General features: G+C 43.2%; 1 protein-coding gene across 5 annotated transcripts in view; it reads right to left on the bottom strand.

Moving 5' to 3' along the window:
* Nucleotides 1–18,502, bottom strand: part of LOC128743640 (uncharacterized) — a 296,700-nt gene that overhangs the window by 250,859 nt on the left and 27,339 nt on the right. For 4 of the 5 annotated variants that reach the window (XM_053840254.1, XM_053840253.1, XM_053840256.1 and 1 more), the window contains exons 2-3: nucleotides 16,720–16,807; nucleotides 16,507–16,668 (exon numbers count right to left, since the gene is read on the bottom strand). In XM_053840254.1, coding sequence (XP_053696229.1) covers nucleotides 16,507–16,602 — 96 coding nt within the window. In that variant the 5' untranslated portion in view covers nucleotides 16,603–16,668; nucleotides 16,720–16,807. Of the gene's footprint in view, nucleotides 1–16,506; nucleotides 16,669–16,719; nucleotides 16,808–18,502 lie in introns of those variants that run through there. The other variant, XM_053840258.1, reaches the window with a different exon arrangement.

The following is an 18,502-nucleotide window of genomic DNA, read 5'->3' on the forward strand; positions in this document are numbered from 1 at the left end:
AGTCAAGGCTGGCTGAAGGCTGAAGGTGCTGGTGAAAAACATCTCTACGGCGAAGGATAACGAGACCTACTTGATTTTAGACGGCAACGACTGTCAAAGCACTGAGTACATTTAGTTCGAAAACAGACACTGCAAGCCTGCAAGTCGTAGGCGAAATACGTATCTGTCGCGAATAAATGTTGATAGTAGAATTTCAGGTATCGTATTCTACTAAGACGCTCCAAAAACTTCAGACAATACGCCCCATCAAGAAGGTAAGCGATGGCGTCAAATATATCTCCCACAGAAAGTTCCCAAAGAATGAATGTTCAAGCTGCTGTTCTTTCTTTCGGGGCTTGTGGTGAACGGGTATATATGCAGTATGAAGTGCCATGCTGGAAGTTTCCGCCTGTAGAACGTAGTTTTTTGGCCGCCCCGGCCTCGGCCCAATGTGCCAATAGATCAATGGAGGAGATGTACCAGTTAAAGATAGTCATTGTACTGAATACCATCAACCCTTCCGGCGTCCCCCAGCTGCAAACAATAGATAAGGTTCCGGCTAACTGCCGTCAGGCCGACCGACAGAGCGTCGAAGCATTTGTTTTAGAAGGCTTAATAAAAGTAGCATTTAAGGAAACTGTCTGTAGTTTTTTTATCTTCCTTGAAAAAGCTTTAAAAACAAAAAGCAAAACGTCGGAGAGTAACTAAAAATTTGTTACGATTTTAGTTTGACTACATACGCCATTTCCCAAAGAAGTTCTTTTACTCGCGGTCCGTATTTTGTTTATTTTTGTAATGCATACGTTATCACCACAACTTGTTTGTCCTTAAAGAAAGAAACTTTGAAACTTAGTAGGGTAACCAACTTGATTTGGACCCCTACATGAATTGGACCCTTTCAACATATTTAACCACATTACTACCTAGCAGCGCAAAATTCGTTTATTTTGATGCAGTAATAATATTCTTTGGATTCTTTTCTAAGCCTGAATGCTTTCGGATCACTTTAAATTACTTGTATTTAGCTAATATTTACAATCATAAAGTGTATTGCCATATACCGCTCCCAATCCGACGTAGATGAAGAGGAAACGATGTTTGCAACACATTTCCGATTTAGTTTTAATAGCTAAATCCAATGAATTTGTATTGATGAAATCAGTTAGTTTTATTTAGGCAGGCGTATTTTACGTGGTTTCGAAGGTTTCTTCTCAAGATTTTAATTTAAAACCACAAAAAAATAGTATCCAAATTGTATCGTGAAAACTTTCTTACCATCAGATTTTGGACACCCCTGTATTTTGATTTCTGGCAGCAGTGTGTTTACCTATTAAGATTCAGTGGAAAAACAAAATTGAATGGTAAATTGGTAAGCACTTTAAGGAAAAAGAACATTTATAACAATTTATTATTTAAAGTATCTTGTTTATCAGGGAATACATCATGCAAAACACAACAAAATCATGTAGAGTGGCCAGCTCGGAGGAGGCAATTAATGAGTGCTTGCAGGAAATCAGTAACGGTGTGGCAGTTAAAACAGCATGTCGCCAGTTCGGTATTCCCAGATCGACGATCAAGTTTCGGCTAAGCAATCAATACAAAAACCAGTCAAGACCTAAAACTGCTCTAGCACTTGATCATGCTGACGAACTTGAGCTTGTTGAAGGCGCGAAGAAAATGGCTCGGAAGGGATATGACAGGGTATCCCTGTCATGATACCGTATCATGAATAAAATGATTCGCAAATCGAGACTGGTAGTGAGCTGCAAATTAGAGCTCTAACTCTCCTGAAAACGTTTCCAGTAATTCAATCGGACGCAGAAGGAAGTATTTCTCGATGAGATTTTCTCGACAAATCCGATAGCAAGAATGCAATAATTTGGACTTTACTTACATCCTTACATTTTATCCTCCTGCCTGAGGAAATTTGCTAACGTTTCAACTATATTAAATCGTATATTTTAATTTCACGTCCGATAATAAACATGAAGACTGATAACTGTTATGTTACATGATAAACGGAGGGTTTTTTATGTACAGTAATCAAATTGTGCTGAAAAGTCTTCCAAAAAAGCATAATTAAAAAACGAATTTAAAGCATATAAAGTCGTGATTGACTTCATATTCAAATTTACGACCTCGTCCCATGATAAATTTCTGATATGAAATGAATTTAAATACTGAAAATATACTGCACTATCATCCTGGTTGAATGAATCTTAGAGTGTCTAAAATATATTCGTTGATATTTGCCGTGTCCAAAATCCATTTTGGACACTGTCTAAAATAAAGTGAGAGGGTCCAAAATATGAAAACTACATAGTAAATAAAAATGTCTATGGCACATTTTATCGACAAATAGATGACCCAACACTTTGCCATTTAGGTAAGTTGTTTTAAAAGAGAGTCGTGCATGAATTGCATAACAAAAGAAGGTAATAAATATTTTATTCCAACAAATGTAAAATTACATCCTCTAGGGATCCAAATTCGGGTGGTTACCCTATCTATTATCCAGAAGTATCCGTGTTTCGATTCCATATTGCATGCTGTATCAGTGTCTGTTTCTTATGTTATTATTGCCGGAAATCAAATTTCGATTCAACTCGTTTGAATTCGACTTATCTGGAAAAGATGAGTGGACCTCTCGGTATATGATATATGACATGATACTCCCTCTGTCGTTCACCAGACAGTAATACTATTATTTTGGTGATTCAACCGCATACCAAAGTAAATTGATATATACCAGGTATATGACAATGCGAGCTGTCATATACACTTTGCACTAACACATAGCTGTCATATACACTTTGCACTAACACATCTACACTAGTTCTGAGATTTCGAGCATTTTGTATGGAAAATTAGTTAATTTTTTAAAAAAATCGTTGGATACGCAAGATTTGTCTTTTTTTTTCTTACAGCTTTTATGTTTATGCTTAGAACATTATTTCTGGTATGTATTTTCATTAATACAATGAAGTACAACATTCCAAATTGCAAGCGGAAATTTTTTCGTCAAAGCGGTATCAAGATATCTCAAAGAAATGTCCTTATATCGCTTTCCTACAAGTAGTAAAACAAAAAAGAAATTCTTTAAAATGCTCGGACATGATTGTTCAATAATCAGCATAAGCAACATTGTAATCCGCCCGCGATATTTTTCGTCTGATTTCTGGTTAGCTTTTAAAGTGTTAATTATCATCTAAGACTGTTTTGTAGCAATCTAAGATTACTTTTTATGGTTTTCTACGTAGTGTTGAGACAAGAGCATATATATCAAACAACGTGAGCGGGCAAATTTATGATAAAAAGGTATCATCTTGGAATAGTGACTTCAACTTAAGGATTTTCAAGCAGTAGCACAAGCATCTATTCGAATAAAACTATTTTTTAAAAGAAGACATCAGAGGCAGATATTCAAGAGCATCATGCAAGCAAAATGTTGGACGGAACGTGTTTTAATTTAAGCAACCGTATACCGTATTGATCGTGAAGTATTAGAAACATTAATTCATTTTTCAATTGTACATCGAAATAGTTAGTCACCCATGTTCTCAAATTTTTTACGCATAATTAAAGAAGGCTACAAGTGCAAATGACTTAAAAATATATTCCTTACATTTCATTGTAAATGGTCAAATATTTCTCTGGAATAATATAGCTGCATTCATTAATTACAATTAATTTAGTTTTAATTTTCATGCAAGTTCCACCATATTTCAGAACTATTTCTTCTTCTTTCTACACACACTAATGCAACCCTCGATGGTCACATACCTGGTATATATCAATTTACTTTGCCGCATACAAGCTTGTTGATTCGTGACATTATTTCTGACCAATGCAATATAAAAATGGCAAGGGAAAGTTTGAATGATTTCACAATTTTCATGCAGCTTTAGCGATTTAGCGGTTATCGATTTCAAGGGTTTATTTTTAGCGAAGCTAACGGTTTCGCTAACGTATTCCAAATTTAGCGAAAACGCTAACTCGCTAACCAGAATTAAGCGGCGCTAACAAGCGATTTAGCGAATTAGCAAAATTGTGCCCAACACTGATACTAGGCAATAATACCTTTCAAGCAAAAGCAATAGCGAACAAATCGGTGCAGCCATCTCCGAGAAACAGGCAATAGAAAAGTTGCGCCCCGCACATACACACACACTCACACACACACACACACACACTCACACACACACACACACACACACACACACACACACACACACACACACACACACACACACACACACACACACACACACACACACACACACACACACACACACACACTCACACACACACACTCTCACACACACACACTCTCACACACACTCACACACACACACACACACACACACACACACACACACACTAACACACACACACACACACACACACACACACACACACACACACACACACACACACACACACACACACACACACACACACACACACACACACACACACACACACACACACACACACACACACACACACACACACACACACACACACACACACACACACACACACACACACACACACACACACACACACACACACACACACACACACACACACACACACACACACACACACACACACACACACACACACACACACACACACACACACACACACACACACACACACACACACACACACACACACACACACACACACACACACACACACACACACACACACACACACACACACACACACACACACACACACACACACACACACACACACACACACACACACACACACACACACACACACACACACACACACACACACACACACACACACACACACACACACACACACACACACACACACACACACACACACACACACACACACACACACACACACACACACACACACACACACACACACACACACACACACACACACACACACACACACACACACACACACACACACACACACACACACACACACACACACACACACACACACGGATGGTAAATGGTTGAATAATGCGCTCCAGAACTATCACGAAGTTCCACAGCCTCTTATTTAGCAACTCCTATCTCTACCTCCTCGTGGTACCATCCGGGATACGCTCCTTAGTGGAAATCGGACAACCGGTGGAAACTAGGGTCGTATGCGGACAGAGAAGGGGGCACTCATGCGAAGGCTGAGTGTAAACTCTCCGCCTGCAAATGACGGATCTCGGTAGAAGCATGTTCGATGAACCTGAAAATACCGAGAACCTGAGCAGAGGGTCCAAAGCCCCCAAAGGAGGATGGTTTTAATAGCTATTATCCATGGCTAAAAGTAAAAACATGAATGGATAAACCCCTAATCCAAGGTGTCATGCGACCCGTGCCGAGGGATGAATGGTGGGGGGGGTTCTATAAATACTCAGCCTCAAACGGAGCCTGTGGAGTACCAGAGTGCCCTCCACAGTAATCAGCCCTTACCGCATCATGAGGGGCTCTGATGTGGCGGACTTTTCTTTCCCCTCAACTCGTGGGATTCTTATGGAAGACAAAATCAAAAATACAACAAGTGTGGATACGGTGGAAAACCCGTTCGCTAGAGGAGGCATCCAGCGTTCTCCACCAAGGGTGGAGAACGATGCAACTAGGAGCGCTAGTGTGGGTGGTAAAGGCAGCGGTATGCCTACCACGCCGGACACAGCGATGAACGGCCCAGCGCTTATCAGGGCGATGGAGAAAAATAGAGACGCTGTACCTAAAGTGGTAGCAGCGTCACAGCAGCTCGATGTAATAATCGAGTTTACGTCAGGTCGCGGCAATTTCTCCAAGGACCTGAAGCAGAGCTTGCTCATGCTTCGGAGAACCTTGAATGCAGCGACCAAAACGCACAACGACCTCGTGGCGCGTGCAGGAGAGGCTAAGAAGGTGACCGTGAAGGCGTCGAAGGCAGTACAAACGGACGCTTGCCCGTTGACGGAGTGTCGTAACGCGGCCCAGGAGGCTACGGAAAGCGCTACCAGCAGCGGTAAGGCATCCGCCAAGCGCCCGAGACAATCCCCGGGGGATAGCACCCCTGGCGGACCGAAAAAACGCCTGATCGGTAAAAGCCCTCAGGCTAGCGGGTTGGCAGAGCTAACCGATGAACCAGCGGGAAGCTCCAAGACAGGTGGCCCGTGGACCGAGGTTAGGGCCAAGAGAAAAGGCGGAGGAGGCTCCAGTAAGAAAACTGCTCCACCTAAACCGACAAGAAAGCGAGCGAAGAAGGGCGACGCTCTTATCCTGAAAACCGACGGGTCGAAATACTCGGAGGTTCTGAAGGCCATGAGAGGAGACGCCCTACTCAAGGATCTGGGCGCGGACGTACGGAGCATCCGCCGCTCACGCACGGGCGATATGATCCTCGAGTTAAAGAAGGACGCCACAAAGAAGAGTTCCGCATACAAGCCCATAGCGGAAGGAGTGCTCGGGGACGGAGTGAAGGTACGTGCTCTCACACCAGAAGTGACTCTCCAGCTTAAGAACCTGGACGAGATCACCGAAGTGCGTGAGGTCGTACAAGCTCTCAAAGAGCAAAGTGGAGTGGTGGTGGCAACCGAGGCGGTTCACCTACGTAAGGGTCCGGCCGGGACCCAGGTAGCCACCATACGACTTCCGCTGATTGACGGAAACAAAGCCCTGAAAGCTGCTAGGCTAAAAGTGGGGTGGTCGGTATGCCCACTGAGCGTGTCCAAGCAGTCGGAAGCTTGCTTCCGGTGTTTCGAGCACGGACATAAAGCCTGGAACTGCAAGGGGCCAGATAGGAGCCAGTTGTGCAGATGTGGCAGTGCTGGCCATAAAGCAAAGGACTGCGCGGAGCCTCCTAAGTGCCTGATCTGTACCGGTAAACGGGACGCAAAGCACGTAACGGGAGGTCCAAGGTGCCCGGCCGGTGTGCCGGCGACTAAGCCACGTTCATAGTGCAAGTGACACAACTCAACCTGAACCACTGCAGCACGGCTCAGCAGCTGTTGCACCAAGCAGTTTCTGAGTCAGCAATGGACATTGCCATAGTCTCGGATCCATATCGCGTCCCTGCCGGAAACGGCAACTGGGTCTCGGATAGGTCTGCGACGGCGGCTATATGGACAACAAGCAGGTTCCCGGTTCAGGAGGTTGTGTCAACTGCAGACGAGGGATTTGCGGTTGCCAAAGTGGGTGGAGTGTTCTACTGCAGTTGTTATGCTCCGCCGAGTTGGTCTATCGAGCAGTTTACGCGGATGGTAGACCGAGTATCAGTTGTGCTGACTGGTTTAAGGCCGGTGGTTGTGGCGGGCGACTTTAACGCTTGGGCGGTAGAGTGGGGAAGTCGTCGCACGAACCATAGGGGTCGGATTCTGCTTGAAGCTCTGGCAAAGCTTAACGTAGATCTGGCCAACGTCGGCAACACAAGTACCTTCAGTAGGAACGGTGCGGAGTCTATCATCGACGTGACTTTCGGCAGTCCTGGTCTGATAGGAGACTGGAGGGTAGATAATGGCTACACTCACAGTGACCATCAGGCGGTCCGCTATGGTGTTGGTCAGATAACGAGGCGGCAGGCGGCGAGTAGGGCCAACACTCCAACCACCCGTGGATGGAAGACATCATACTTCGATCCCGAAGTATTTGTGGAAGCGATCCGGAGAGAGTGCGGTGATCGCGGTATGCCCGATCCGAACGCTGATCATTTGGTTGAGGTACTGTCGCGAGCATGTGATGCTACCATGCCTAGGAAAGGTCGTCCTAGGTATGGCAGGTCACCGGCTTACTGGTGGACAGATGAAATTGCGGAACTCCGCGGAGCGTGCTTTCGTGCGAGGAGAATTATGCAAAGAGCTCGTTCGGATGAAAGCAGGGCTGAATGTCGAGTAGCACTTGTTGCTGCACGCGCAGCGCTTAAGAGCGGGATAAAAGCTAGTAAACAAGACTGCTTTGAAAGGTTATGTGCTAGTGCCAATGCGAACCCATGGGGTGATGCCTACAGAGTCGTAATGGCAAAGACCAAGGGTGTGATGGCGCCCGCTGAGCAATCGCCAGAGATGCTGGAGCGGATCATCGAGGGCCTCTTTCCGCGCCACGAGCCAAGGCCCTGGCCCCAGGCCGCTGAGTCGTCCCACGGCCGACGTTCCAGTATCTCAGACCATAGCGTAGGATGGTCGGCCTCCCAGCCGAACATCCAAAGTAACGTGGGCGACGCACATAGGAGTATTTGGCCCAAAAAGTTGGCCATAAGTCCGAAATATGAAATGCATGATTTTTATTTATATGTAGTATCTGTAATCTCAGCATAGTCTACTAGTCACGTTAGTATGATTTTGAACTGAATTTATGCTTTTCTTCGCTCAGCAAGCTGCCTATTTAGAACGCCATTCGGCAGTAAATTTTTTCGCTTTTAAAATGCGTTCTTCCGCTCGTTGGTGCAAAAACCTAAAAATCCGAGTGAAATAGTGTCTATTCACCATGGGTAAGTATTTATCAGCAAAGAAGAATGTTATTCAATAGTTTTCATGTATAATTGCATAAAATTAATGAATGTCTTCGATACGAATAGTGATTACGAAAATTACCCCAAAAATAGTGGTAAGATCTTAATACTTTAATCAATGTTTTGGTAACCTTCCGAGCATGTCCCGGCAAAATTTCAATCACCATCAGATAGGTCAAACATCACAGAATATAGTGGAATCGAAAAATCTTCCGCATGGTTCCGCTTTATCGTTTTTTAGACATTTAATCATTTTAAGGTAGGAGTCGTGCGGGTAATACCGGCACAGGGGATAAGACAAGCACGCATAGAGTTTTACTAGAATGCATTAATCAATTGTGTTATTAAAGACTCAACATATTTGTATTTATTATTTCAGATGTTTTAAAACAGATCGAGCTTACTATAAATCGTAAAATATCAAAATAATAAACAAAATAAACGCGAGTGTCGCTGATGCGCAGCCCGTTGTAACTTTTCGCGAGTAGGTTTTAAGCTTTATTTCTCAGAAGAAGTTTCAAACTAAATTTTAAGATTTTATATATTATAGCTAGCATTGTTTTTCATAAGTGAGATTTAAGTAGAAATATGATTAATAAATGTATAAAAATCGTCTTCTTAAAAAACGTGCCTTGAGAGTAAGACCGGCACCTTTCGAACGGGGTAAGAAAGGCATATTTGCAGGTCGCCGGCAACAGTCACAGTCTGCGTTTGTCTCGCCCTGAATCATTTCACACACTCGTTCAAAGTCATTTATAGAGAAAAAGATGTTATTCAATGTTACGGAGAACCCTCATTATGGTTACCGTACATGTACCGTATTAATGACTATCGTCCGATGGTCAGTGAACTGACCACTTTCGCGGAGGTTAACGGAAGTTATTCGGTTCTGGTCATTAAGGTATATGATTTGACTTCTATTGGGTTTGCCATCGACTTCTAGAGTGATTCGAGAAAGTACATGATGGGCTTAGTTAATTTTAAATTCCATTTATTCTCATAGTATGTATGTTTAAATTATTCTTAATAAAAAACAATATACTGTACTAAATAAAACTTTGGTAGGAAATTTTCAAGAATACAATGCAACAGAGATGTTTTGAATAGACTTCTGCTTAATTCGGATCCATTGCTTAGCAGCTCAAGGCCGATACCAAGAAAAAAAGCAAACCTTTTTCGACCGAAACGTTGAAGATGTTGGAGACAAATCAATTTCAAACTGAAGAATATGAGAAATGCAGCGACTATGAAACAGAAGACTAGAATGTGATGCTTCTATACGTATACGTACACACCTACACATTTACATACATACATACACTTTTACATCACACATACACCTGTACTAGCTCACATACATACTGACACACATACATACACACATCCCAACACCTAATAAATGGTTATGTTCTTAATCGGTTTTTTATAAATATAAGAGAAAGATACGAATTGAACTTTACAGGGGATTAGTTGGCAATTTCTTTAACTTCATATGCAGAGTTGGGAAATATTTGATTTCTGATCATGTTTTATCAATATCGACTGGAAAGAAGCAATTTAGAATTTTGGCCAGCTTTTTGGGGCAAATACTCCTATGTGCGACGGCGGTTTGGAGGTCGGGGAGGAAGTGACGGTTACGAACGAGGAACTCATTGATATCGCTAAATCCCTAAAGGTGAGTAAGGCACCGGGGCCAGACGGTATCCCGAATATGGCCATTAAAGCGGCTATTTTAGAGGCTCCCGAATTATTCGGGGCAGTAATGAACAGATGCCTGGAAGCTGGCCACTTCCCGGAAAGATGGAAGCGACAGAACCTGGTCCTATTGCCGAAGCCGGGAAAACCTCCGGGTGTCCCCTCGTCATACAGGCCGATCTGTCTACTCGATACTGCCGGCAAGGTGCTGGAGAGGGTTATCCTTAACAGACTCGTACAGTACACGGAGGGTACAAACGGTCTGTCAAGGAACCAATTCGGCTTCCGAAAAGGCAAATCTACGGTGGATGCCATCTTGTCTGTCACTAAGACAGCCGAGGTGGCAATCCAGCCCAAGAGGACAGGTATTCGTTATTGCGCAGTTGTCACGCTCGACGTGAGAAATGCGTTTAATAGCGCTAGCTGGACTCCATAGCAAACTCGCTTCGGAACGTCCAGGTGCCGGTGTCGCTGTACAGAATTCTGGAAAATTATTTCCAGAATCGTGTGCTATGCTACAACACGGAGGAGGGTCAGAAGTGCGTTCCAATCACCGCAGGGGTTCCGCAAGGTTCCATACTGGGCCCGGTGTTGTGGAACGTCATGTATGACGAGGTGTTGAAGCTAAAGTTTCCGGTAGGGGTGGCGATTGTCGGCTTTGCGGACGATATCACCTTGGAAGTCTACGGTGAATCTATCAGAGAGGTTGAGTTGACGGCTGCCCACTCTATAAGCATTGTTGAAGATTGGATGCGATCCAGGAAACTGGACCTAGCGTATCATAAAACGGAGATTATCGTAGTGAACAACCGCAAGTCGGTGCAGCAAGCAACTATCAGTGTCGGGGACTGCACTATTTCGTCAACGCGGTTCTTAAAACTCCTTGGAGTCATGGTCGACGACAAGCTCAAGTTCGGGAGCCACGTCGACTATGCCTGCAAGAAGGCTTCCACAGCTATTTCGGCATTGTCTCGTATGATGTCTAATAGCTCTGCGGTATATGGCAGCAAGCGAAGGCTTTTAGCCAACGTGGTCCAGTCCATACTCAGGTATGGCGGGCCGGTGTGGTCATCGGCGTTAGGTACCAAAAGCTATCTAGCCAAGCTGGAAAGCACCTATCGTCTCATGTGCTTAAGAGTGGTGAGTGCGTACCGCACAGTTTCACATGACGCAATCTGCGTCTTAGCGGGTATGATGCCTATTGGTATCATCATCAGCGAGGACGTAGAGTGCTTCAACCAACGTGGAACTAGAGGCATACGGAGTACCACAAGATCGGCCTCGATGATCACATGGCAGCGGGCATGGTCTGATTCCACAAAAGGCCGGTGGACACGTAGACTTATCCCGGAACTATCCGGATGGGTCAACAGGCGTCATGGCGAAGTCAACTTCCACCTGACACAGATTCTGTCAGGGCATGGTTGTTTTAGACAGTATCTGCACAAATTTGGGCATGCGGAGTCCCCCGAGTGTCCCGAATGCGCGGACGTTGAGGAAACTGCAGAACATGCTTTCTTCATATGCCCTCGTTTCGAGGGCGTGAGAAGCAACATGATGGCAGTTAGCGGACAGGACACTACTCCGGATAACTTAGTCCAAAGGATGTGTTCTAGCTCGGACGTCTGGGGTGCGGTCAATGCGGCTGCTACCCAGATCGTACTTGAGCTACAAAACCGCTGGAAAGCCGATCAACGGCGAATAAACAGCCTAACTACCATAGTCCAGTAGTTATCTAAGAGCGTGCGTTAAGCACAATAGCCCCTCCCTGAAGTAATACCGATAAGGTGGTTCCAGGGGGATTGAGGCTGGAGACTCGAGTAGGGTTTTAGTGGGTCTGGATCCTCACGCCCCAGTAGGGGGGTCGGGATACCAAACCCCACCCCTGAGTTGTCTTCTCAGGTGTCTGATAGCAGATTTCCCTACTCGTTAAAAAAAAAAAAAAAACACACACACACACACACACACACACACACACACACACACACACACACACACACACACACACACACACACACACACACACACACACACACACACACACACACACACACACACACACACACACACACACACACACACACACACACACACACACACACACACACACACACACACACACACACACACACACACACACACACACACACACACACACACACACACACACACAGACATTGCTCAGTTCGTCGAACCCTGTCGATTGGTATATGTGGCTCAGCCCTCCGGGCCTCGGATCAATTTCGTGTTTTTCGACCAATTCCTAAACCTTTGTTATAGTATAATAAAGGTAAAAACATAGCTTTATCTAGTTCGACATGGTAGAAAGGAATTACATCCCGGCCGTTTGATTTCCAACACAATTCAAACACTCGTACTTTCTTTCGATTCCAACCAAAACCGGGCGGAGTTCAATCACAATGAGCTACTATTATCACCGCATCGCCGCACTGTAAATTCCTCGACCAATGAAGAACGATTACCCATGCTTCCCCGAAACAGCACTAGCCTTCCAGCTCGCAACATTCCGTTCACAGCGAGACATACAAATGTTCCTGTCAGTAATATGTACCGTATACATTTACAATCAGCTATCAAAACGTCCGCGGTCTTCGCACAATGATTTGTTATTATGGCTAAATAACGATATTAAAAATTCTGAGCTCTCTAATAATTCGTGATTTACCGCTGTGATAGAAATGCTCAAACAAGCCGATGCAAACGTGGTAGCGGTGTATTGATTGCCGTTAAGAATGGGCTTCATAGTGCTGCTGTCTGTATTGAGGACTGTGATCGGTTGGAGCAGATTATTATTCGGATTTCACTACCAGGTTTTGATATAACAGTCTGTTGCGTTTACCTTCCGCCTAACAGCGAGCTTGCTTTATATGAGCTGCATGCGGCATGTGTGCAAAAGATTATAGATCGATCCGGTGATCGTAACGTGGTTTTGGTGGTTGGCGATTGCAATATGCCACAATTGTATTGGATGCCAGAGGAAAAATTAAACTGTTTGCCACCCATTAATGCTTCTTCCGAGCAAGAAACTACTTTGACTGAGTCTGTTATGACTAGCGGTCTGCTTCAAAGCAACCATTTGACAAATGTAAACGGCAGGCTTCTTGATTTAGCATTTATCAATAACAACAGTTGCGTACAATTATTGGAACCACCTTTACCATTGCTAAGAGTTGACCAACACCACCGGCCTTTTGTGTTACTATTCGAATTACCCGACGAAAAAACAAATGTTTCTAGTGTTATGGATCCGTTTGCTTTCGATTTTAGCAAGTGCGATTTTGTGTCACTCAATAGATCATTTGCCGAGGTTCGCTGGGAAGAATGTCTGTTTGGATGCAGTGTCGATGAAGCCGCGTCTCGCTTATATGAGCAAATGTTTGCTGTGATTCGTGAAATTGTGCCTCTGAAGAAAACACGTCGGTCTCTTGGTAGAAGGCAACCCTGGTGGAATGATGAATTGCAGCGTCTACGGAATCGTCTTCGTAAAGCTAAAAAGCAATATTTTCGCTCCCGAGATGAACGGCGTAAAGTTGCATTGCAGGACATTGAGAGCGAATACAACTCTTTGCATGCTCGTTACTTTCGTTGTTATATTCATCACATGGAAGGAAACATCAAGCGTGATCCTAAGTCGTTCTGGTCTTATGTTAAAAATCGGAAACAACAGACTGGTGTCCCACATCGTGTTCGTTACAACGATATTGCAGCCGAGTCTCAGTTCGAGTCAGCAAACTTATTCTCATTTTTTTCGAAGCATGCAAAGTAATCGTGCAATCAATCAATGGATGCAAGGGCGCTTGACCTGACTGCTTACCACCGTTATTGTTTAAAAACTGTGCTGAAACGCTAGTAATACCTGCGAGAATTATTTTCAACCCATCGATGCATCGCGATGGCTGAAGGAACTTTCCCCGATGTGTGGAAGACTGCTGCAATAACGCCTATTCATAAGACCGGCAGTTTGCAAGAAGTTACTAACTACCGTGCAATCTCAATACTGAGCTGCTTGCCAAAGATATTCGAGTGCCTCATCCACGACTCGCTGTACCCGAAGATTCACCGTATGCTGAATGGCAGCATGAATTTGTTAAAAAACGATCGACAACTACGAACCTGATGACTTATGTTTCATCGCTGATAACTGCTCTTGATAAAAGACAGCAAGTCGATGCCGTTTATATCGATTTTGCGAAAGCTTTCGATACAGTTCCGCACTTTTTATTAGTAGCTAAATGGAAAAAATGGGATTCCCTGTGTGGCTAACACGATAGTTATTTTCATACCTCACTCAACGTACTGTGTATGCACGCATAAATGTAATAAATTCGACACCTTTCAAGATAGAATCAGGTGTGCCTCAAGGAAGCCACCTTGGCCCACTATTGTTTATTCCGCTTGTTAACGATTTGTGCTCTACCATACAATCTCCCAAATACATGTTTACAGATGATCTTAAATTCTTCAGGGTAGTAAAGTCGGCCGCTGACTGCAGTGCAATCCATGCAGACATTAATTCATTAATGGATTGGTGCTTGTTGAACGGGATGAAGGTGAACGAGCAGAAATGCAATACCATCTCTTTCTGTAGAAAAAGACACGTTACTTTGTTCGATTATAAAATGTCAACAGCAAACATCAGTCGAGTGAATACGGTTAAAGATTTAGGCATTCTATTGGACACTAAATTGACCTTCACCCAACACATTGCAGCTTGTACCGCAAAAGCTTTTACTGTTTAAGGATGCATCAAAAGAAACACAAAGCAATTCGAAGATGCTTAGCATTAGCATTAGCATATGTGGCTGCACACATCGTAGGTGGCTATATAATCGCACAAAGCAATTCGAAGATGCTTAGTGCTTAAAGTGATTGTATTGTGCACTTGTTCGCAGCGTACTCGAGTATGATGTGCTAGTGTGGGCTCCCTACCAGGCTCTGCAAATGAATCGCATCGAACGAATCCAACGCCACTTTATTCGATACGCACTACGATTGCTGCCCTGGCGTGATCCAATCCGTCTACCTCCTTACGAAAACAGATGCGCGCTTCTTCGCTTGCCCACGCTAACAAGTAGGAGGATACTGCTACAACGGCTTTTCGTATTTGATCTTCTGGATAACAATTTTGATTGCCCCGAATTGCTCAATCGAGTTCGTGTCAACGTGCCCCCAAGGTTTACCTGGCGGACTAACTTCCTGAGGCTTCCAGTGTACCGTACAGAGTACATAAGGCCAAAACAATCCATTTGATATGTGTTGCAGAAATTTTGAAAATGTATCTGAGTGCTATGACTTTAACATAAGAAAAACAACTTTTAAGCGTAGATTAAGTAGTAGGAAAAGGCTGAACGATTAAATTAAAGACTTGTAAATAAATATATATCAAAATATTTATATAAACTGGCTGACCCGACAAACTTCGTTTTGCCACCAATTAAGCTGTGTTGTACATGAATCGTGAAACTCGGATGACCTTTGCCGCAATCTCGAGTTTTGCAAGTTTCTGAGGAGTTCATGGGTGGTCTAATATACAAATTTTCCTCACAGTAAAGTAGAAAACAACTCCCCCCATTACTCAACCTGATAAAATAAAGCGGATAGCATTAAAATATTCGCCATGATTATATAACATTTCGCCGAATTCCATTTTGTGGAACACCACTTCTCGGTTGACCATAACGCGGAATATAGACTTTCGCGGAGTACCATTTCGCGAGAAACCTTACGCGGGATGTACCATTTCAAGGAAAATCCATTTGCTTAGTTAGTTTTCGAGATATGAACAAATTTGTATTTCATTTGTATGAGAACGCCCCTCCCCTTATAGGCGAGAGGGGTTTTAATTCCCCTCCTGAAGAGAAAAGGGGTCTCAATTCACCATAGAAAAAAATAACCTCCAAAAACACCCACATGCCAAATTTGGTTTCTTTTGCTTGATTAGTTCTAGAGTTATGAGCAAATTTGTATTTCATTTGTATGGGAGTACCCTCCTAAAAAGGGAAGTGGTCCTAATTCATAATAGAAAAAAATCTTGTCTCAAAAGACCCCCACATGCCAAATTTGGTTCCATTTGCTTGATTAGTTCTCGAGTTATGCAGAAATTTGTTCCATTTTTATAGGTATAGGTGGCAGTAAGTGGTTGCACAATATGGCATAAAATTGGCAGACACGACAGTATTTACGTTCAAGAAGCACTGTCACACTAACACACAATTTACCACAACTAAGCAAAAGTATCTGTATTTTTAAAATAGCAATTACAAAACTAAACAAAAGGTGGCATTCTAGCTAAAAGATCTGTTCTTTCATTAAAATGCTTACCGGTTTATTGACAACTGGACGACTCTCTTCATAGCTGCTAAACGAGTATACCACATCTTTATATTTAGTAGACGCTTCGTCCGCTCCTGTAGTCATGTTCGATTAGTTTGCAAGTGCGGGCATACAATTAGCTTTCAAACATTTTATTAGTCGCACATATATCTGAAAATATTAATTTTATTATTGTACTACACTAGTTTTCTGATTACCCACCTTCGTGAATGTGCGTTTTAAGCAAATCCGTGGAAGGTCGCTTGAATAGGCGCTGCATAAAAAAACCTTAGCGCAATTGATGTGGTTGCTGAAAAAAACAAGTACAAATATAAATAAGCGTATGTTTAAATATATAATATAAAGAAAGAGTATCAGGCTTTATTTGGTGTCTTTATTTTTGTCGATTACAACCCTTCAGCGAAACAGAAATCGAAAAAGTAGAATATGCACTCTTAAATGATTCTTCCTGTAAATAGGTCGGATTTAGTTAAAGCTAGGTCGAAACTACTCAAAATGCCCTTAAGGGGAAACCGAAAGTGGCTCAAAGATGGCTGGGTAAATGGCTACCATTCGTAGCATGTATTGTTTTGTGCCTTAAAAATGCATCTGTATTGGCAGAGCACGCTTTCGCCACGTAATCAGTGCTTCCAGCCTAATAAGTTTCTGAAGGGGTGTACGAATAGTGAGTGAGAAGAGCGTTGTTGTGTAATCAATCGAAGATTTATTTCGTTTTTTGATTCGTACGTAACGTTTCCCTTATATCGGCTTATTCAGCAAGTGCGACTCTATCTGCTGTGCATAAAGTTTGCTCCAGCCAACGCTTGCTATAAGTGCAAATAGGCGTTCAATTTATTGTATTGATGGTTATATCGTAGTGCCTATTGTTCCATCTTGTCTGGTCGATTTTGACTTTAGCGTACTAGCTGACAAGTTCATTCGCCACTCACGCTAGGTCACTCAAAACTGATAGTAAATAAACCATCTTAAGTATGGTGAAGGGCAAATCATCGTTGATTCAACAAACCGAAAACATGGAACTACATCAAAACGCTCTAGAGACGACTTGGATATAACAAATGAGAATGTGGAATCGTATGATGAACTGCTGAATCGCATCAAAACCATGTTTAACGATGGGAATTCTAGGATCGAGGCTAAAATTGAAGCGTGCAAATCTGATCTACGAAATGACATATCAGCGATTCGTGATGAAATGAAACAGTTTAAAGCGGATTGTGCAGCAGAAATCAACAATATTGCGGGCTCCCTACGAAAAACCAGTGATGAGGTGGTTTTTACCAAAGAAACTGTTAACAGAACCGAGAAGTTAAATGATTTGCTGCTGACCGGTGTGCCTTTTGTCCCAGAGGAAGCTTTAAACTCATTCATCCGCAAAGTGTCTTGTGTACTTGGATATTCAGATGCTAATATTCCATTGATTCATGCTAAACGGCTGGCTCGCTTTCCAATTGCGTCTGGTGTGAGTCCCCCTATACTGCTACAATTTGCATTCCGAACCGTGCGTGATGAGTTTTATGGTCGATATCTCTCTACGAGAAAATTGTCGTTGAATCACCTAGGATTCGATATTGATTCGCGGATCTACATTAATGAAAACCTCACTGAGCTGGCTCGTCAAATAAAAGGTGCCGCAATGAAGCTTAAGCGCACAGGAAAATTTTTGAACGTGTTTACAAAGAATGGTGTTGTCTTCGTTAAATCTACTGGGAATGCTGCCGCGTATCCTATCTACTCTCTGGATCAATTTGTGGATTGTAATACCCTTCCTTGACTATCATTTTCCTTCGATTATTTTATTCCCATGAATCCGTTCATCAGTTATTCCTTTGATTATTCCGCTCCTGAAAGTTTGAGATGTAAATCAAATTCCCATCCATGCACATTTCTCTTTTTCCTTCACAAGTTTATCGCTGTCTCCATTCCATTCGATATCCGTGTATTCTTCCCTCCTAAAAGTTATTTCTATACATTGGAGAGCTGG

The sequence above is a fragment of the Sabethes cyaneus genome, chromosome 3 (genome assembly GCF_943734655.1).
Source record: "Sabethes cyaneus chromosome 3, idSabCyanKW18_F2, whole genome shotgun sequence".
NCBI classification, from domain to species: Eukaryota; Metazoa; Arthropoda; class Insecta; order Diptera; family Culicidae; genus Sabethes; species Sabethes cyaneus.